At 42.8% G+C, this 23,011-nt stretch overlaps 1 protein-coding gene across 1 annotated transcript in view; it reads left to right on the top strand.

Moving 5' to 3' along the window:
• The window catches only part of ntn1a (netrin 1a), a 55,515-nt gene extending 33,969 nt beyond the window's left edge, over positions 1-21,546 (top strand). The window contains exons 4-7 of the mRNA XM_044028854.1: positions 4,132-4,281; positions 6,465-6,518; positions 14,784-14,858; positions 19,457-21,546. Of these exons, the coding sequence (XP_043884789.1) occupies positions 4,132-4,281; positions 6,465-6,518; positions 14,784-14,858; positions 19,457-19,788 (611 nt within the window). The 3' untranslated portion in view covers positions 19,789-21,546. The remainder of the gene's footprint in view (positions 1-4,131; positions 4,282-6,464; positions 6,519-14,783; positions 14,859-19,456) is intronic.
• The last annotated feature ends 1,465 nt before the right edge of the window (positions 21,547-23,011 follow it).

The raw sequence follows: 23,011 nt of genomic DNA, 5'->3' as shown, positions 1-23,011 counted from the left end.
GAGACCAATCCCCGTGGATACATTTACATGCTGCAATCCCTCACTTCACTATCACTTCACCCCGCACTGCGTCAAAGTGTTAACACAGAATACGTCTGCCTAATCTGTGATCACCGCGTGTAACCAGCTGAGTGTCACCCCCGTTTGTCACCCTGGTGTTGAATGGAACTCCCTCAAAGGTTAACCATTAGTGACTTCCCTAAGAGCCCATGTTGATGTCGGTGTCTACTCTGTTTTGAGTGACAGCAATAACTACACAAAAGGTCTTTGCCAAATAATGACTCCTGCTCCTGATTAGTCCTCCTTGGAGGACCGTCGACAAACGTAATAAAATCAAGCTTGAGCAGGTTGGCATTTGGTTCTGTGACTGATGGATCGAGTTCAGGCCTTCACATTTAGAACCTGAACTTCAACCATCATGTAATTACATCGGTCAGTGGGATGATTAGGAACATATTTTGCATACAGAGGGAAATTAGGCTTTGATTGAGGGACGGTCTGTTTCAATCAGAGTAACATGCTAAAAACCTTCCTCTCCCCTCCTGAGCATATGTCTTCCATCTGTCTGCTTTTGTTTCTTTTCTTTCTTTTTTTTGACCACATATATAATGCTTGGGATTCCAAAAATACTGTTTTTCATGACTTCACTTATAGCTTAGGATTCTTAGCGGGTGTGCTGATTTCAGCATAATGTCAGTTACACAGAACACACACACACACACAATTCATTGTTGTCATCAAACATCAGTCACAAAATGAGTTCATGTGCACTGTTTTAGGCGCTCTCTGTGGCCAAAAGTACAAGCGTTCAGGCCATGACAGCTTATTATTCTGATCAGTGAAGCACTAAATAACACAACAAACACAAGATTTGGAATGCTGTTTATGTGTGGCTCTTTCTTCTTCTGTCCAAATGTACTTGTTGAGGAGCAGAAAACTAATTATAGTAGAACAGAGAGCTGAGTGGAGCTGGCTTGGCTTTATTCCAGGACCAACGTCTTACAGCATGACAAACAAAAAAAAACAAAGGTGGGGGTAACCGAGGTAAACAAGCTCAAAATCTTTATATTGTACAATCTCAGACTTCAGCCGGACTTTTTTTTTTACCTTTTAAGTTTTCATTCTTTTTATGGCACCATGATTAGAAGAACATCGGGTTATACAGGACTAATGTTTTTTTTTTCCAATTAATTAATCACTTATTTCATTTATACAGCCAAAAATCACTCAGTGAGCTGTAAAATCTTCAAATTCAAATATATCTTTATTGATTTTTGTAAATTTCCCAGAATAAGAAAACCCCCAATTTACCACACCACCAAGAACATAAAGCTCGCCTCACAAATACAATCATATATATATATACAGGGAAGACAGATTCTAGGTAAAAACAATGAAAGAAGCCATAGAGAATTGTGTTGTTTTGGAGAGGATAACACTCCCCTTACAGACACACACATCTCCACTTATTATTAAAAACCGTCCGTCAGGTTTCCTTGCTGGACATGTTGAAACAAAAAGGGCCTCTTGCACTCTTGTCCCCGTATCTTCCAGAGCCATCTGGAGTAGCCATGAAGCACAGCACACAGCCACTTAACCACTAAGTGGACACACACTTAAACCAGCAACTCTCACTCCCCTCAGTAAACCAGCGCTTTAGCCAGCAGGTGGGTCATCCAGCCAGCGAGTCAACCAATTTGTCACTGAACCGGACAGTGAGTCAGTCCACCAGCCTGCAAATGGATGAGGGGGAGGAGAGGGAGGCTTCCCACCTGTAGACCATGTGCTAAGCATGTTGATTTACGTTTGGCAGGCTTGAGGCTCTGAGCAGCGGTTACAGGCAGATGCTCTTAAAAATATAACCTGAGCTTTCTGAAGCTCCAACCACAAATGCACTTTGCCCTCCGAAGCCTCCAACTCCCCTGACACACTCCTAAATTTACAGGCCTGCAGACGTGCCGGACTGGCCTCCATGCTGTTTATTGGGCTGCATATGTGTGTGTGTGTGTGTGAGTGTGTGAGGGCAGACGTGCATCGTTCTTCACTTAGACAGAGCACTGCAATGAAAGCGGTGACAGAGTGGTCTGATAAAGGTGATAATGGGTACATGCATTTCAAAGGAGGCTTTCTTGGTCTGATAAGGAGGAACAAGATGCAGCACAACATCTCTCTGACACACACACACACACACACACACAACAAGAGATAAGTGAGGCAACAGAAGCTGAATCACAGGAAACAGCTACTAGTGATAAAGGTGAGACACTGTATGATAAGGAGGCTGGAAGTCATGGCCAAGATGAAAATGCACAAATTGTGGCCTTAACTCAGGAAAGACTTGTCTTATCAAACTTGTCAAAACACCTCACACAACAACAACCACGTTGTATTGCATTACCTCTTGAAGCGCTGTTTTGCCCGAGACCTGCGGTAATATGGCTCTCCCAGAGAGATTGTCTTTCACGCAGGGCTGACTGAATAACAACTGAAGCAACACTCAGAGGGTCAGAGTTAAAGCTAAAGACCACGACACAGTCACATCACATCCTCTCCAGGAGTAAAGAAAAGAAATTAAAATATTCAATATAATAAGAGTAGGACAAAGAATTGCCCTATAGGAGCTTCAAAATTGTAAAAAAAAAAAAAAAAGATAAATGGTCATATGGCACAGCTACACACCAAAACAAACCATTATCTTTAACAGAATGTAATTATGTGGGGTAAAACAACAACAGTTTATACATAAGAGACCATAGAACCTACATAAACAAACACGGTGCCCCGTGTGCAACAGTGGGTGGAGTAAATATGAAGTTGATAACTGAGTAATGACTCGACAGAACACTAATTCAATTAAAATAATTATCCTTTATTTACACAAATTAATGACTAATTTGGCTGCAACGGGGTGAAATGACCAAAGTGTTTTGAAGCTATAATGCCGTGCTGTGGGCTGAATAGTCTGTGTGGTTAAAAACAAAACAGGCCAAGCCACTAAATACCCCCACAAACCTCAGCGTACATAATTCAACGTTGCCTTTGAAGGCTTTCAGAGTGACAAGTGACACAACACAGGGAGAAAAAAAATCTGCAGGGAGGGGCAAGCGGGATGAACACGGCCAACCCAACCCTGTGGCTTAAAGTCAGCACCGCTGGTTTAGTGGGAAATAAACAGAAAACATAACACTTACACCATGAGGAATAAAGTGGTGAAAGTTTAGTGACAAACAGTGTTGTTGGCTTTATAGGTTTGTAAAGCGAAAGACGCTGAAAGAGTATCGAGACCACTCTGGTTTGGATTAGACTTTTGCAAGGATTTACTGTAAGGACTCTGTGGAAGGTCATTAATCCAACCACCTCTCTTTGCAAAGCGACGCCACTATTTATACCTCAAAACAGATGAAAAGAAACAACTCTCAGACAACTATTTTTCAGCAACCATTTCAAACCCGACAGGGGTTTGGCTGTGAAATGAGTTAAGGGCTGGGGCGAGCAATTGGAAAATGATTACATTCCTGAAGCATATGTGTTCGATAGACCCCCCAGTTTGGGAGGAAGGGTGACATACGTCTTAGGCTCACGTTCAAAGCTCGGCATTAATCGGAAACAGGCAATTAGGATTATCCACCATTATTTTATCATTTGGTAAACATGCGCAACCCATTCTCTTTCACTCGCATACAGCTGCAGCCCCACACTGTGCAAAGACTGGCATACGAGACCAAAACGGCTCACAGCAGCATGTGGAGACTCGTCTGTGTAATTTAGCCTCGCTGCTTTTAATGGCGGTACATGTGATGGTTAATTAGCTAATCATCTAAACAAGCACTAAAGAAAAAAAGACTGAAATGATTGAAGACGACGACGATGTGTCGCTCTTTCAGCCGTGACGCCACAAAACGAGGGGCGCGGCGTTCAGCGTTGGTTTTGTCTGTGTCTGTGCTCGCCTCCACTCGTCTCACCACCACCCTGTTATTGTTGCCACCACTGCCGTCGTCGTTGCCGTGAACCCACCTGCACTCTCGATAGATAGCGTATGTTTGTATCTCCCCACGTGTTTGCATGTGTGTGTGTGTACATGTGTGAGACCACTCACTGTGCCTCTCTCTTCCTTCCTCTGTCTCCTCACAGCATGTGATTGCCATCCCGTGGGTGCTGCTGGCAAAACCTGTAACCAAACCACAGGACAATGTCCCTGTAAAGACGGCGTGACTGGTATCACGTGCAACCGCTGCGCTAAAGGCTACCAGCAGAGCCGCTCGCCCATTGCCCCCTGCATAAGTACGTGGAACCAGCTTTTACTATATCTGCCTCTCTGTAGGATGACATAGCCTGGCCTCAGGTCTGTTGCACACACCTGAAAGGAAAGTTCACACCTGATGCTACATTAACCTGGAATGATAAACACATGTGCATATTCAAATCACACACAGATAAATGAACGCACAACACAGAAACCCTACACGCTAGAACAGCAGACACTCCTACAAGGCTTGAATCCTTTTCTTCAGACAAGTGCTTAGTGTCCGACTTTTGGTTTTCTGACCAGTAAATCTGCTTTCTTAAACAAACACACCATTAAACTGGACCTCAGGGTTACAGCAGCAGAGAACCACTGTCTCCATAAATTTGAGGAAACCCTTTGGGCCGTTAACTCTTGAAGCTCTGCAGTGTCTGAGACAATAGTGAAAGATTGGAGTTGACTCGGGAAGTAAACCAACCAAAATATACACGTAGACTTCTTCTTCTTCTTCTTCATTCAGCTTCGCCACGGCGGATCATCTGCCTCCACCTTTCCCCACATCTCTTGTGACCTCTTCTGTTAACACCAGCTCATGTCCTCCTTCACAACATCCATGAACCTTCCCCGCAGTCTTCCTCTTCAACATCCTCTGTCCGATATAATCACTACCGCTGCTCTGCACGTGACCAAACCATCTCAACCTCTCTCACTTTATTTCCAAACCATCTGAACCTGAGCTGTTCCTTTGAATGTGCTCATTTCTAAACCTGTCCATCCTGGTCACATCTCAGCATCTTCAGCTCTGCCTCCTGTGTTTCAAACAGCACCACCGTCTGCAAACCATACACCATACACCAGAGCAGGTCTCTCTACCGTCTTGTAGACCGTCTTGCGGCACTTGTCTCCACCCTGCATGTCCTCTCTTCTTCACCTCCTCTCGTGCACTGTCCATAGCTTTGGATGGTTGACCCCAGATATTTCAAATATATCCATAGCATTGCCCTAAAGTAACAGCCATTCGTGGGCATCAGTGTTTGAATTGGGACTATTTTGACAAGTTAAAAGGAATTAAATGTTTACTTTAATCAAACATATACATGGATACGTAAGTAAATCAACCTACGAGATAGTCTTAATCCCTGGGAATGTCAAACATGCGGCGATTCCTGTAGTTTAATCTACGACTGTCTCCTGTTCGATTCATCGACTGCGCGCGCCTCGTTTGATTTCAATAGACAGTCGTATTACATCTGCGACTGCATGTCGACCCTCCAGAGCTCTCAGACATAAATCTAAAGGAGTCGCTTACGGGAACCAGACTCATTATTTAAACTGGCACGTGTGGTGACTGAATACAGATGGAAGATCGCTGATGAACAGCGGTATCAGCGGGGGATCTCTGGGCCTCAGGCACCATTGTTTTGGCAGTGGTTGGATTTTCTTATCATTAAATAGACCAATTCGTCATGGCGGAGAAGACCTCATTATGTACACAAGTCAATAACTGGCATACACATCATTCCACAGAGTGTGATTTATAGACATTACTGTTGTGTATGTTCCGAAAGTAGGCGGCGGCTAAGAAAATCTGACACCACTGACATTTGTGCACCTCTTTCTTTGACATGCTGTCACCGTTTCTTTCCATATCAAATCAAATCAAATCCATTTTTACTTGTATAGCAACAAATTACAACTCAGATTCTCTCAAGGCATGTGCACCCTTATATATCCTCTTGCTGCTCTCCACAACACTCAAAAGACAGCTATGCCTCACGCATGAGCGTCAACATGGTGAATACAACGGCATGAAGGAAGGCTACAAGGCAACAACAGAGGCAAACACCTCTGTTGTTGAATATTAGAGCAGCAGAGTAAAATGGACGAGTATAGGAAAACAGATGAATAACAGCTGAATTATAAAAGCCCTATTAAAACTACATTAATTGCAAGATTATAACGTCATTAAGACATCTGGGGGAAACATTGCTCAATAAACTGGCTGCGATTTGTCCCGTCGTTAAACATAATGTGTGTATGTTCACACTAAAAGCTTGTCTGATAGAAAAAAAAACACATCGCCAAACACTTATTTCACCTTCCTTATGAACTAAGACGTACACATTTTGCACCAACACACTCGCACACAAAGACAATTTTGCCGCAAGAAAACTCCCAGAAACTGATCTTTCTTTGTCTTTATCTTTTTCTCTTGGAGTAGAGATTCCAGTTGTGCCTGCTACAACCCCGTCCAGCAGCACAGAGGAGCCATCAGGTGAGTCAAGACGAGAGTTGTGTGTTTATCCGCGCTTCTACATATCCACTCTGTATAACACATGGGGCCTACTGGGCATGGATGATGTGAATATTGTGGAAGTGCATAGATGGAGACAGGGTTTAAGGGATTTCCACAACATGAGATTTTTCCACAAGTGTAAAAAAAACCAACTGCAGAATAAATTGGATCCCTGTTGCCTTCCCTCACTGTGCGAAGAGGTTCATGAATATTAAATCCATTAGCAGCAACCGGGGATGTGCCCCCTTTAATCTCTCACACTTTCACAATTAATCAGTCTAACTGCAGCACCGTGGGGTGTTGGTCTTGTGAACAGCATTTGGGGCTGGCAGTTTGTTTGATTTGGGGATTTTTCATCTCTGCAAACTCCATCTCTCTCTCTTATTTCTGATGCTGTGAAGGGAGAAACGGGGCTGACTGAGGGGACTGCGTCTTGTGATGAAATGGGGGGTGGGTTAGTTTGTTTTTCATCTCATCACCTTACATTTTAGTGAAAATGGTTTGACTTAATATCTGTTCATCAGAATCGATGGGTTCTTCTGCAACATTAACTGTAATGTAACTTACTTTTTTAAGGGACTACCAGAGTATGTTTTTCATTTACTTCAGAATCCACGTAGACTTTTCTTCTTTGTTGAATTCGTGGCATGAACGCACATTTCCCTGGCATGTCATTTTCGACTGTGAAACACAATCTTGTTTTTACAGTACTAAACAGATATACCTGTTGGAATAGTTCAGGCTTGTAGCATGTTTGCTCTGTCGCACCCATGAAGGTGCAGGAGGCCCATCGTACGTGTGTGTGTGTGTGTGTTTAAGAGGCTCCTGCAGCTGTTGTTGGGCCCTGCTCGAACCTCAGCCTTCCTCAGACAGCTTCGATTGACAGCACACTCAGGATATCGCCGGTCCCCAACCCTCCTCCACCTCTTTCTCTCTCTCTCTCTCTCTCTCTTTCAGTCTCGTTTTGCACTCATCCACCTCCTTCGTCTCCCTCTGTTTCACGCTTTGTCTTCACATAACACTGTGGGTGGTGCCGAGCTGGAATATCTGGAGTTTCTCTGGGCCCCCTTGTCAGGAATCTGTCCACTTTTGGAGCATAGGACATTTTCTTCACCTCGCTGAGGGATTACGGGATAAATGAGAGACCTGTCATTTTTTTATTAGGTCAAATAAATGCTTAAACGTGCATTTTTATTTATTTTTTTTGCTTCTTCTGCTTTAGTATTTCAACAGTAAAATCTAAAAATATATGATGGATGTTGTGCACCATTCCCACTGGTATTTGATCAATGATCAAACAGGGTGCGCTGCGTTTAGTCGGCATTCACTTCCCAGTAAAATGAATGCAATGCCTGCAGGTTTTTATCAGCTTTGGCTAGTATTTGTGGGAATGAAGGTCCCGGGTTTCTTCTTTGTCTGTTTCATTTTCTGGCAGTGACGCAAATTCCTGTGTCATTTCTGGCACAGCGCTACAACGCTCATTCACTTTATGGCCATTAGCCTAGCTGTGAGACATGAACGTACGTGGCAAACCCGACTTTTTACAACTCGGACAGCATTTTTTATTTGATTTTTTTTCACTTGGATTAATTGAATGATCACTTGAGAGAGGGACTGAAGTAAATGATAGAAGAGAATGACCACCATGGTGGTGTTTTGTCTTCCACTGACTCATTTTTCATGATGTCAAATTCACAAACTGGTGACAAACTACACTGACAACTGGATCACTGTTCACCTGAGTTCAAAAACCCTTTTTTTAGTGTGAAAAAGGCGACAGAGTGACTTTGTATGAAAGCTATAATTACCTATTTTTCCATTTTGCCTGTTGCTATGTTCTCCCTCTCATAATCCCACTGATTAACCCGTGTCATTGGACGAACGTAAACGCGGCTTGAAGATGGCTATATAATATCTTAAGGCTATGAAGCTCACATAATCTAATCACAACTAAAACGGCTGGGAATCCTCTCTGTCTCTCTCATGTATGACGGGCAGAGGGGCTGCTCGGCCCAGAGAGGTTGAAAACAAGCAGACTGCAAGGTGGAGGACCTCGATGGAAGTCCTGCGCTGTTCATGTCAGAATCATGAGAAGCCGAGGGTCCCACTGGACCACCTGGGCTTGAGGCCCAGAGGATGCATACATTACCCTCTCTGCCTCTTCAGAAGGTCACAGAGCAAATGCACCTCTGCTCAGCCTGGTATTCAAGCAGCTATGATATCACCTAATACAGTGTGCGATGGAAAACAGATGTGGTGATTGTATCATTGTATAAAACAATAAAACTCTATATTCTCCCACGCCCCCCAAACAAAAGTACCCCTAGAATATGGGTTATTTACGTTTTGTTTTTTTAAATGATTATTTTACTGTTAGAAACAGTAGCAGGAGTGGTAGAAGTAGCAATGGAGAGAAAGTGGTTCATTTTTATGGATTGATTTGAAATATAAGATGAAAAAGTGTGACATTGCAGGCATTGGATTGTGTCGTCAAGGAAAACAGATCAAGGAAAAACATGCAAAATGGGATAAAAGAAAAATGAGGCAGAGAAGAAAACATTTTGAGGAGAAATTAGAAGGGAAATTGCTGCAGAAATGAGGGGGGATTAAGCGATTAAGTAAGAAAATGTGATGAAGGGAAAATGCATGCGTGTGCGCGCACGAACGCATGTGCACATGTGATACTGGAGGCTGACAGCTGTGAGGCAGGTGTCTCGTTACGCCTCAGTCAAACAACGGGTCGGGGGGGTGGGGGTGTGGGGGGGGGCGTGTGTGTGAATGCAGGGCGTGAGGTAAAATGGAGTGGATATTAATTTGTCTCCAGCAGCAGGGCTCTCCCCCTCTCGACCACACGGAGGGCTGGAATGCATGGAGAATACCTCCGATGGTGTGGCCCAGACAAAACACACATTGTGCTGGTAGGTCACGGATGGTGTGAGTCGCCACTCCCACGGGTCGTGACAGAAACGTCTGCACAGCAACGCAATGTGGAGGAGATTAACCACTGATGACCTGCGATGGCCACCCCGGCCTGTCAGAATACACAGGATGTGAAAGTAACTGATGATGATGAGGAGGAGGAGGAGGAGAATTGGAGTGGCGATGATGAGGTTCATAAGGGTAACAAGGTTCAGACATACGTGTGTGTGTGTGTGTGTGTGAGAGAGTTGTCTGAAGCTGGAAGTGATCACAATTTGTGTCGGACCCCTCCTTAGATTTTTTGGACGCGAGTCTCGTTTCACACACCCAGTTCAGTTCCGGCCGATTTCATTGCATTTTACAGTTTTTTCAGCCTGGGTTTTTATTACACTCTTAATTGTAGGGGAAGACGTTATTGTAAAGGACATATTTTTCAATATCCAGGGCCAGAAATAGAACAGTACCATATCAGATTTTCACCATCGGTGTAATAATTTTACATTTAATGACATGAAAACCTTGGCCCGACTTTATTCCCTCTCTCTCTGTGTCTAAGCTTTTGGGGCGATGACCAACAGGAGTCCCTGCTGACTCATGTGAAAGTGACATCTCAAATCAGGTCAAGCACTCCGGCAGATTCTACGCTGGCTCTTGTCATTGCGAAAACAAACCATCTTTTGCTCCAACAATACAATGAAATTAGAAGTGAGGAGGAGGAGGAGGAAGAGGAGGAAAGCTCCTTCTTTGACTTTATCACACTCTCGCTCTGTCTGTCTTTTGTTGGACAAGATCCAAACTCTCAGCTCTGGTGTGAGCAGCTCAGCTCAGAGCAGAGGAGAAGAGAGCGGGGCAGCACACTGGGCTCCATAATCTAATTACATGCTTTATTTGCTGCAATTTGTTTCTCAATCAGTGTGGTTGAAGGAGAAAGCCCTCCTCCCGAGCCATCATTTACACATCCTTGTTTCTCTGCCCTGCCTCTGTGGCCAAGTTCACACTGTCTAGTGTCAGGATACCAAAGTGTGTCTCGATCAAGCTGATATATGTTGCATGGAGACCACTTTAGATCAGATTTCACTCATCGGGTGATTTTATCTGTGTGGAAATTGAGCGAGCCACCGTGTGGAAATAACACAAATACTGAGCATATTTGTGTTCGGCCATAAAATACGTGGTGGTGGTGGTTATTTTGAAACCTGGACCATCAACACCTGCTCCTAGATGTCACGTTAACTCGTGAGGGTGTATTTTGTTCTCGCCGTGCAATGTTGAGACAGTGATATAAGATCCAGAAAGTCCAGAAACTCACACACTAAAATACTGCACCCTTGTTTATAAAACAAAATCCATGCTTCTTTTATCTTTTATCATATGTTGCTGCATGGTAAGAATGTGAGGTAGAGCCAGCACACACACTTAAACAAGTGAGGACCACATGTCCTCCCAGTGTGGATCCTCCGCAAATCTTTGAATCCTGCCCGATTTGCACCTTCAGAAGACAGAGTTGACATGATTGAGTCATCACCATAGTCTGGATTAACCAAAAATGTTTGGGTTTTTTTTGCTGGAAGAGCCTTTTGTTTGCTTCCCAGAGTTCTCTGTGTCTTCACACTGTGTCTCTGTGTTTTGACAATTTACCTAAATGTGAGGACAGCATTTCCCAAAGTCAATCCGAATATAAAAAAGGGTGATTTCCTTGCAGCAAGGAGATTTATTAATGTTTGCTTGAGATCATTCTGATCTAGTGAAATGTGTGACATCATAATGTGAATTTACTGGATACTGAACATCAGATGATGCTGCTTTTATTCAGCTGGTTTCTTTGGTTTGTGCAGGTTTGCTGTTGCTAAAATACTTCTAACCTGAAGTGTTTTTGTAAACCAGCATATTCAAATTTTAAGGCAGGTTTTTGTCCAGAGAAGAGAAGAGAAATACTCCAAGGCTATGAATTGTTCTTGATTTCCTGAACTGATTTAATACTGATTCACAACGTGAATCCGTTTCAGATATTTCAGTTAATTTTGCTTGGCTATGAAAGTGATCTTCACGGCACCAAAAGGGTTTCGTCCAACTCTTCTCTGTATTCATAATTTTTTAAAATCCAAATCCACTGAGCTAGTGATCGCCGTAGTGAGAAGATGAAGTGTGACACCTTTGCGGTTGCATGTGCCGCAGCATGCATGGCTTACGGAGGCGGTAATTCCGCCCATGTTTTATACTTGGCAGTGATCTGAAACAGCAAAATGGCAAGTTGGGCAATGTTTGTTGTTTCAACACAGGGCAGAGAGAAAAACTGGAAACCTTTTAAGTGCATCTGTCAACCCTTTTCATCACTCGGCACCACTGAGCTACAGTAGTTGCAGCTATGACTAACCCGTTTAATTGGACTACTGTCCTTCTCCCCGTCTACAAACACTCCATGGACTTTAAATTCTTTGAGCCGGCTGAGAATAAACTTGGTCTCTTCTTCTCGCTGTTGTCCTCATTGTGGTGTGTGTAAACAATGGTACTGTGTGTGTATGCTCCAGTAAATACAGCATGGCCCTGACACACAGCTCAGCTGGTCTCGTCCAGTTTTACGTTCAAGAGCGATCTGTGAGACGTATCTAACTCCGGTTACTGAACTGATCCCAGCCGGGCTTTACGACCCCAGTGACATTATACGGCGCGGGATCATGTTGTTGGGCAGCTTTAGGGAGAAGCATCCCAAATGAGAACGATTAACTTGAAGGCTTGTACAGCACTTTGATGAAAGGGGCAAAGGTCCACCTCTCAGTTACGTGCTCCTCAGTGCTCTGAAAGGCAGGAGACAAAGCGGCGGAGTAACTGCATGTACTCAGAACACCCAAAGCAGAGTTTAGCTCAGTGCTACAGGACTGCTCCCACTTCCCCTGCTTGTAACACACACACAAAGGGAACATTTGTCCTCACGGTAGGGGACTGCCTGGCCCTAAATGGGGGTCTTGGGGTGCTCTCAGCGGGGCCCAGAGCCGTGTCTCTGGGGTACACTAATGGGGAACGAAAGGCTATCAAAGGGAAGTATCATGATGGCATCAAGGGGGGTTATGAGAAAACAAAGCTTCTTTTCCACAGCTCCCCCTTTCGTTCATTTACATGGTAATCAGGTGAAGCTCATATACTAGACTCCACTGTTTCATTTACTTTGCCCGTTTTTTGTTACTCTGTCTATTTCCTATCATTGGCTTCAGCTTTGCCCACTTGCTAACCAGGCTTCATCCTTGTTGAAATTCGGGGGTTTTACTCAAAAAAATCCTGGTCCTTCTCTGCTTCTTCTTCCCACCACCCCCCACCCCCGATAAACTTCACTCCTGCCCTCTTTTTTGTCCACCTCTCCACCCCTTTTGCTCTCTACCAGTATCCATGCGCCCACCTCCTTCTCTCTTTTTTTTTGTTTTTTTTCTGGGTGCATTTTTTCTTGCCGTGGAGTTCCCCAGGCAACCTCATTCAAGCAGAGCATAAAGGAGAGTAAAGGCACGGAGCAAAGATCTGCTCACAACAATACGGTTTGTTCATATTCAGGCAGCCTGAAAGCTCCAATCCTTCTTCCACCGCCCCATCACTCTCCTCTGATCTCTACTACTCGCCATCCATCCATCTCCTCCAGCCAACCTCCCTCCCACCCTCTTTACTATATTCATTACAGCATTGAAGTGCGACTCGCCGCCTAGAATAGAGTTAAAGCAGAGAAATCGTGAAAACTTTTTATGTGTATATATGTATATATATATATATATATATATATATATATATATGTATATGACCCTCACTGTAAGTGTTTGGCAGTGTGACAGCACTGGAATGATATGCTCCATGAATCTTGGTGCCAGTGAGGTGGATAGGGTTGCCTTTATCACCTTATGATAACCTGTCATAAAATGAAGGGTATACGCAGATTATGGATCGTGGACTGATATATTCAAAGTGTATAATATATTTTCAAAATGACCAGTAACTGGTGTGTATTTGACACACACTGCATTTGCATATGTATCAAGCGTTCGATGAACGAGCGTATCAATCTTTCTCCCGTTTTGTTTGAATCACGGAGGATACTCAAATGTTCCCCATCCTGAGTCACGCATTTAATAACCTTTAATTTGAGGTTATAATTTTATGTAGCAACACTGTCCAGGAGTACTAAATATCTTACGAATATCGGATCAAGCTGAATTTAACACCATATAGATATATGTGGGTATGCATGAGCTCGATTTGGGTGACCCTTCTGCATGCGTGAGGTATTTATTTGTTCACGCTGTCCAGAGTGGACATGCGCCCCCTCCTTCCCAAGGGTTCTCTGTCTAACGCTTCATGGATGGCTAGTTTTCCCTTCCTGACCTCCCTTTGTGTGGCATTGACCTGCTTCACACCCCCCACCTTCTACCCCCTCAAATAGCTGCCAGCCCTCAATGCTCTTTCCCACTTGTCCGCACTGCAATAAATGCAAAAGCTTGACACAGTGCTTCGCGGGGCCTTGAAGTGATCCCGGGGTTTTTTCTTCTTCTTTTTTTCTGGAGGTCGGGGGGCTGAGGTGACAAGCGATGTGAGATTTGGAGGGAGGTGGTGGGGGGTTGATGTGGGTGGAGGGTGGTCTACACTAATTCCCACAGTCACAGGGAGTGAGTTGTGTGATAGCGGAGGTCATTTTTATACTTCAGCCACACTGTCGATGGTCTCATCAGACCTTGGCCACAATAGGGCGCCTCAGTCAGACAATGGTGCAATAAAACTGGATGTGTGTCAGACAGACTGTTGTCTAAACCTGGTATTAAAAGAACCAAGATGATTGTTGTTGTTATTATTTGAATGTACTTTGTTTTTTTCTTTACAAAAATGGCTTGGTAATGGGAAAAAAATTAACTTTTCACAAAAATCTGAGATGAAGGGAATTTCCAGCGTATATATTTGATATGAGAAAAGTCTTCTAAGATATTCATATTTGATGTAAATGTACATAAATTAAATGATAAAATATGTACTGCAGACAACAGACATGCACCCTCAGGAGGTAAATCACTAATTTAATCTATTATTGAAAAATGTTTTCATTCATTTTTAGATTTCCTCTATAAAATGTTATTTCCTGGTTAGTTATTTTAATTTATTTTAATTTGTCTTCATTTGCTGTCAGTAATGCTCATATCAAAATATATAACTAAAAGATTATAGGCCCATACAGAGCACTCGGTCAGTAACAAATTCTTGACAAACTTTTTCCCTCACAACTACAATGACTCACCACAACAGTTCATTCATGGTTTGTTTTCCTGACTCTCATTTTTTTTTCCTTCTTTTTTCTTGCAGACTGTGACTCATATTGCAAGGCATCTAAAGGCAAACTGAAAATCAACATGAAGAAGTACTGTAAGAAAGATTACGGTGAGTCAACAGACTACAGAAAGGCTCATTTAAGGACTTGGATTAATGGTCATTTGCACAGGAAAAGCCTAAAGGCACGGGAGAAATACACCTTGTGGTGACTTTTGGGTGAGGGAATCTAAACGAGTGGAGAAATGAGTCGAGTCTTCTTTCTCAACGTCCTCCCTGCGTTGCCGGGGAACAGCTATAGTTTACAGGGGAGGCATTTTACTGATGGCTTACTCCAGCTTTCTGAGGACGGAGACAAAGGATCAAACAGAGGACTACAGATCTTAAAGGAGGAAGAGAGGAGGAAAAGAGGAGCAGACAAACAGAAGAAGAGAAAGGACAGGATAAAGAATTAGGCTGAGGTGTTTGTGTGTGTGTGTGTGTGTGTGTGGGAAGGGGTCATCTCTGAGCAGGCATTTAAAGCCCCCTAACGGATAAAGCCAAGGCAGTGTGACGGACAGTGGGTGCTCTCTCTTAGAGATCCTCATTAAGGCAGCTCACTTCCCCCACAGCCAGTGTGTTTCTCGCTGCATTCCTGTGGGCGTCCGTCCGCCATGCTATTCAAGGTGTGGATAAGACGTATGACCTCTCCCCTCTGTCCTCCGCCCTGACTGAAGTCAGGCTTCCGAAGCGGTCAACCAAGCAGCGGCATCCTGCAGCATACCTCAGCAGCTTGACAGACAGGCCCGAGCTTTGTTCTGCGGGCAAGGGGGTCAGCTTATAGACACCTCCTCTTCCACCAGTGACGGCTGGTGTCGTGAGAAGAGCCCCGTCTCCGAAATACGTATCAGTTCATGCGCGAACGTGCCTGTTACGTGGCCGCATTCATTTATTTCATTTGGCACCAGACGTTCTAATCGGAAATCTGCAATTGTAGATAACGAGCAGTCATTTCGTCAGTGGAACATTTATGTCAGCAGTGACGTAATCCCAAATTAGCACTTGACAGACTGCATTTGAGGGTGGAGAAGTAAAATGAGACATCAGGATTCCCGTCTAGTGAAAACATCAATGAACAGGCCTTTTGAAATGGTACTGCATTTACAGTGTGTGTGTGTGGGGGGGAACCTGCTGGTAATAATGAGTAATAGAGAGATTACTGAGCAAAAAAAGGATGGAGTTTCTCCCCTTTTACATTACTTTTACAGCACATATGGTTCCTTGCCCATGTAGGGTTATTGACATTTTATAAAAGCTGTATATATGAAAAATATCAGAAAACCAAATACAAACCTAAAGGCACATTTATATTTATGGTTAAGACCGTAACCCTAAACCCTAACCCCTATCGCTCCTGATCGATATCTGTGACGTCGTCATGTGATTTTGGATGTCCTGGAAGTTACCATTCATTTTGTAGTCCCTTGCCCGATTAAGGCTTAAGACAATACCGACTTTATATGAGGAAGTTTTGTTCATATTCAATTAAACTCAATCTATATTGCAGACTCTCATAGAATAATTTCTTTGTTTTTTTTTAGTAATAACATATAAAAATAAAACCTCAGCAATCAATTTAGAGAAAATTCATACATGGGCTATCGTATGGTCCAATACTTTCTGAGCCTGGGCAAGAACCTCTCCATCCAAGCCTCCATGATGCCGTTTTCTGATTCGTCCAAGCGACACATACTGTTACCAGCAGATAACAAACAGATATTTTAATGTATTGATTTATAGAACACAGAATAATTTGCATCGCTCATAAATCTTTTTTTTTTTGTTCTGTTTTTTTTTTACATAATTTCTAGTTTAAGTGACTTTCGAGGGCTTTTTAGATTGAGTTAGTTAGTTATTACCGGTTCATGCTCGTGCATTGTGTTACATTCAATCAATCTGTCCGCCATTAGTTTAAGTGCTACATCATCCACTTTCTCCTCACCTTGACTCCACCAGAGGGGCTTTGTGCTGACAGCGTACACGAGAACAGCGTACTGCATCCATGATTCATATCCAACCAGAACAAGACGCCCGTACAGTATTTACCTCATGTAAGCTTAGCAAATCCAATCGGGAAAGTCAGACACAGTGTACATTTACAGCATGAATGGAGGGAACTATACTGTAGCTTTGGAATGTTTGAAAAGACCAGCAGGGTAGCTGAGCTTCACGCTGCCCCAGGAAACGACACAACAAGCTTCTGTGGTCGATATACAGGCGCACATAAAGAATCACAGGAGGGGGTAGTGTGCACGGAGGGGGTGGTGGAAATGTCTGATCGCTAACTACTCTAGACTGTACACAGTGGTTGCTGTTCAAACACAAACAGGGAGAAAAGGACCCGGTGGAAGCTGGCAGGTGCCGCAGAGGCCACGACCAGGTCATTCCACATCAGGCACATCTGACCCTTAAAGTCCCTCACGTGTGAGCGGGGGAAACAAGCCGTCGTGAAGCTCTTTCACCAACACAAACGGTGTGAGGAAAATAGCAAAATGGCAGCCCAACACTGCGCAGCAGACGCAACAATGAATACATGAAGAGTGCTCCTTCACAACAGGCCGACACAAAAGCACAAACTCAGCTATTCAGCGGTTATGATTTAGTAACATGACTGAAAGACAATGTAAACACAAGAGGAAAAAGAGGGAGGCTGAATTCCAACTCAAGACCTCCTGAGTGGTTGGCTTGGTTATTTGAGATAAACAGTAACCACTGCATCTGTCCATGCATGTCTGTTTAAAATAACACCTGCACTGTCACAATCTGACGACTGACGAACTATTAAATTAAAAGACAATTATTTGTACTCTCTTTGTTGGACAAGAGTAGCAACTTAGAAACTGATATATTACCCAAGCACCAGGGACTTCCTGTATGAGGCAAGAGTCTGGCATATTATCCACTGTAAAATCACAGTCAAGTATTTTTACTGTGTCGGGGAGACGCACGGCAAAGTAAAAAGTGAACCAGTGGTGTTTTCTGTGAAGTTTTAGCTGTGGAAAATGTCTTTGTAAAATGTGACTCCCTGAATGTATGGCTCCAAGCTTGACCTTAATGTAAAATGATATACAGCGCACTTCATTCCACCGTGATGTTCAGCTGCATTAACTCTGTACACACTGAAGGTGAAACCAGTGACCCTGAATGGTGGCTCATTTCAAAAGCTGTCCCATCAGCACAGGAGAACCATCATAGAGCTTCATTAAGATCTGGTCAATATAATCCATTTTAATATTTCCCGGGCAAGGATCCATGAGGAGCAGCCCTTTTCTTCCCTCTCTCCCTCTCTCCCCCTCTTCCTCCCTGTGCGAGGACCGAAGCACTTCATTCATCATCTGAATATCACCAAGTGTCTCCCGAGCTATAACGTCTCTAATAGCCATACCCTACCTCTTGATCACATTACCAATCACACTGCACTGTCACTGGTAATGGAACGTAATGCATGTGCAGCCATACAGTATATCACAGCTGGACCAGAAACCAGCAGCAAAAACAAAACAGCTGTTCTTTCACACGCTTTCACAGTTTTAAGTTGATAGTAACTTAAGCATTCCTGTCATTTATTCTGTAAAAGAAACAACCTGAGGAAAATCATCTCTGACAGACATAAAGACAACAAAGAAAGCTGACTTTTGCACAGTACTTATATATAAGTAGATGTCTTGACCATCAGAAGAACAGCCGCCACTGTGTGTTTCATATTTATATTCATCGACGCACTGCAGTGCAGTTTACATTTAAGCATTTAAGCAGACGCTTTTTATCCAACGCGACTTACAATAGAGGAATAAGCCACATAGAAGAAGTCTTGGAAGAGTCAAGGAACAGTGGACTGACAGATGCAGAAGGAGATGCTCCTGGAAGAGCTGGGTCTTCAAGAGCTTCTTGAAGACAGACAGAGACTCCCCTGTCTATCTTCAAGAGCTTCTTGAAGATAGACAGGGACTCCCCTGTTCTGGTAGCGCTTGGTAGGTCATTCCACCAGCGAGGAGCGGCACACGAAAAGAGAGTCTGGATTGTCTTGTGCGCGGTGTTGGCGCCGCCAGACGACAATCCTTTGATGAACCGAGTAACATAAGCCTTTATAAGCGGGGAATACTCTAGGTTTAAATAAATCAAGGCAGTTTTATTTTTGGATTATTGTGGCAAAGCAACCGATGGCCTCAGAAGGTGGCACTCACTGCACGCTGCTCTCCACACCACAGTTTTTATCTGCCAGCTCGTGGTGCGCTGATGATTGAATCGTGGCCACAGTTGGAAAAAACCCCAGCGTACTTGGAAGAGAAACAGCCCCTTTTTCTTCCAACGTGACAGAGATCTTAGAGAACAGTGGTTACTCCTCAGGAAATTGAAGCAGAAAAAAAAAATCAAATTGTGGTGGTTAGTTGACCCACTGTATCTTATTTAATTACCTCATTAAATATCCAGTGACACACAGTAGAAGTCGTTATAAGGGAAGACTTTGGCTCGGGGTGTAGTCGCCTGCGTTACCATGGTAAGGCATGGAAAGACCATCGAAATGAGGCGGCGCCTCGGCACGAAGCACTCGACCACATAATAAATTGTGATATTATGTGGTCGTACGCCTTACCTCTAATCCAATAGATCAGATGTTTGGAAAAGAATTTCAACAGAGAGTGATTTTGTGCAATGTCTTCAATCTGCAGCCGTCCAGGTGCACATCCTGAAGGCAGACAAGGCCGGAGAGTGGTGGAAGTTCACCGTCAACATCATCTCCGTCTACAAGCAGGGCGAGAGCCGCATCCGCCGCGGGGACCAGTTCCTGTGGGTCCGCGCCAAAGACGTGGCCTGCAAGTGTCCCAAGATCAAGCCTGGAAAGAAGTACCTGCTGCTGGGGAACGACGAGGACTCTCCTGGCCAAGGAGGAGGAGTGGTGGCAGACAAAGGAAGCCTGGTTATCCAGTGGAGGGACACGTGGGCACGCAGGCTGAGGAAGTTCCAGCAGCGGGAGAAGAAAGGCAAGTGCAAGAAGCCATAAGCGGAGAAGCGGTGGAGGATGTCAGGGTTCGAGGAGAAATTCAAGAGGAAATCTGAGCAGGTGATTTTAATAAAAGAGAGAGAGAACAGGAGGGACGGACAGAGACCACAGACAGAGAAGAGACTGTTTATGTTGCTGCTTTTTTGTGTAGAAGCATGAAGAGAATTATTTAGGATGATTAGTGAACATTTTGTTGAAGGAGCTCACCTTGCAGATTTGGTTTTATGGTTTATTTTACTTTGAGATTCCTCTCTCTTGTGGATTTGCCGAATTTGCACCTATTACCAGTATATAAAGTTATTTGTGTTGTTTTCTTTATCGCAGTATGAAATCAGTATATTTTATTGTTTTTTTAATTTTATGGATGTTTTCTGCAGGTGCAACAAAAAAAATGACACAAACCCCCCCCTACTTAATAACCACTGCAAGTTTGCCTCTGCATGGTTTTCTTACTGTATTCTTCGCTAAGAAGTGAGCTTGTTTCATCAAACGTCTTCGCTGAGACAAATGAGGCAGAAATCTCTCTCATAAATGTGCCATAAAAGACCAACTTTAGCCCTCAATTTGAATCCCCCTTTTGTCAATTTCAGGAGGAGCTGCAACTTAAGAAAAAAAAAAGGTCACATTTTTACATTTTAGCTGTTTCAGTAATTGGCACATGGATAAAATGCAGTCGTGACTAATCTTTAGTGTTTGTCCAGTCTTCCCCAGATTACATTTGGTGGTTCGGTATTTGTACAAACTTCATTTACGTTCCTCATGTTGAAACGTGTTTAAAATCACTGATCACACCTCCAGCGCAGACAGTAACTGTGATATTTTATTTGTATTATTTCAGAATTATATTTAAACAAACAAACAAACAAAAAAAAAGGACATCAGGCCATTGACTGCTATAAAAATAAGGTTCAAAGGTTCATATCATAGTACAGTAACAATATGATATAATAGTAATGTCATTATTTTCTCTTCGGGGAAATAATAATAATGTGGTGCTACCATTTTATTTCTATATTAATCACTAAGTAATAGCTTGGTATTAACAATGGAAGACGTTGAGTGGGACATAAGAGAGGATGCATTTCAACTGTACAATATGGTAATTATTTTGATTCTGATAATACATTGATAATAGCCTATAGTTATTAACATTAAAATGGTGTTACCATAGCATTTTCCTCCCTGTTACAAATGAGATAAAGATAAAAGATAAAACTCCCCCCATAAAATCATGAGTCGCTCTTATAGAAGAAATTTAAAAAATCTATTGAAATAAATTAGCAACTTTTTGTTGTTGTTTTTTAGAGTATATATATCAGTCTTGGTCTACATGAAACTGACCACAAACATTGTTTAGGTAAACATTGGGTAAAACAGTGACAAAGAAGTGCAAGTCTTTGTCTCCTTTTCTCTGTAGTCTGTATACTGTTTGTCAAAAAGTACTTTTAAAGACAAATGTCCTTTTAAGGGATTTAAAAGTCATACTAAAAATAAAAACGACACGCATCTAAACCTAATCATTGCTGATCGTAGAAGGCAATGGAAGTGCAGGAGGTCAACTTAACCGCTCAAGATTTCAGACACATTTTATCCGCAGTAACCTTTTTTTTGTTTTGGTTTTCCACACTTTCTGTCGCAAACACAACGTATGACTGCAGATTCACAAACAGATCACTGTGCAACCACTCCGAAGCTGCAGTCTCCCATTGACCTGTCACGTCAATTCTCTGCACTTCTACACTGCACGGGGAGAAACTGGGGTGGGGGGAGGGAGGGTGTGGGGTTGGTGGGGGGTTGCAATCACTTGATGCTGCTCAATTCAAAACACATTGCTCATTTATTTGTACGCAGTCCCGTTTGGATTTCACTGAGGAATGTGTGGTAGAAACACTGCTCAGGTTTGTCAAAAAGGAAAGAAAGAAAGAAAGAAAGAAAGAAAGCCCACGGTGTCTCTGATGTATCATAAACTCGGCTTTCTTTTCAGTCCATCCCAAAACACTCTGAGCAACACTTTTGATGTTACTGGTGTTTGTTGTTTGACAAAAATCCCATTTATGGCACCGTTTAAAATGTTCCACAGCACAACACAATCATTTCAAGACACCTGGTTTTAATCAAATGGATTTTCATGATCATATTTGATTCCTCTATTTCAGAAACCTCTTTGTTTTTGTGGGGATTTTTTTTTGTCTTTATTGTTATTATTATTATTATTATTATTATTTTGAATGGACTAAAATGCCTCCTAATTAAGGACGAATGAGAAAACGCTTTTTTAAAAACTCAGAGAGATCAAAATGACCTGTGCTACACTGAAAGATGCGAGGTACACATGATTCAGACAAAGTTGCAAAAAAAAGAAAACGTCAGTATTCACGTGTCTGGTTTGTTGTGCTTTTTTTTTTGTACAATCAATCAAATGATTGTGTTTTCAGTCCAACATGGTGGTATAATATATGCTGGCGGCTGTTCCAATCCCGATGATGACAACACACACATGTGTTCAGTAGACTAAACATGTAACCTGCCTTTTGTCATTAATCCCTACAACATAACATTACATGAGAATTCTTTCTCAGTTTGGCACAATGTAACGTGCAATCACACCTCTATAGTCTCTGAAGCCTCATGCTGTACATTATATTTTTTTCATCCAACTCCTGAGCAATGGTTTGACAAGCTTCCTGATGAAACGCTACACACACACACACACACACACACACACACACGTCAAAGCATTGCTTTGTGTTCATACTATGAATTGTAAATGTTGTTTAGTTGTCACCATTGCAAAGATTTGTTTTGCGATCTTGTTTTTCAATGCGTACTAATATATTATGGTTATTATATATGAATATATTTAATGACACAAGACATTGTGGATTTTATTGTCTTTATCAATTTTTTTTTTACTTGTGGTTCTTTAGATCATTGCCATTAAAGAAGGAAATAACTACTGAACACACCAACCTGGTAGAACTTAATTAAGATTTTCAGCTGAAATAAACCTGTTACGTTGAAAAAGTTGTTTCTGATGATTGTGTGTTCTGTGTTTTAACAGTGTAGCTGCGCGCCAGGACAAAACAATGCGGCGCAGATTTCATAACGGAAATATTGAAGCATTAATACGATGATGAAGCTCTGGCAAAGGTTCACCCCAGCTCAATATCGTGTTACAAAACATTGCAATCCTCCAGAGTGAGTCCTGGGCATGCACGCAGAC

Source organism: Solea senegalensis, linkage group LG6 (genome assembly GCF_019176455.1).
Source record: "Solea senegalensis isolate Sse05_10M linkage group LG6, IFAPA_SoseM_1, whole genome shotgun sequence".
NCBI classification, from domain to species: domain Eukaryota; kingdom Metazoa; phylum Chordata; class Actinopteri; order Pleuronectiformes; family Soleidae; genus Solea; species Solea senegalensis.
Note: the sequence above shows the minus strand (reverse complement) of the source record. Positions and strands in the feature narration are given on the sequence as shown.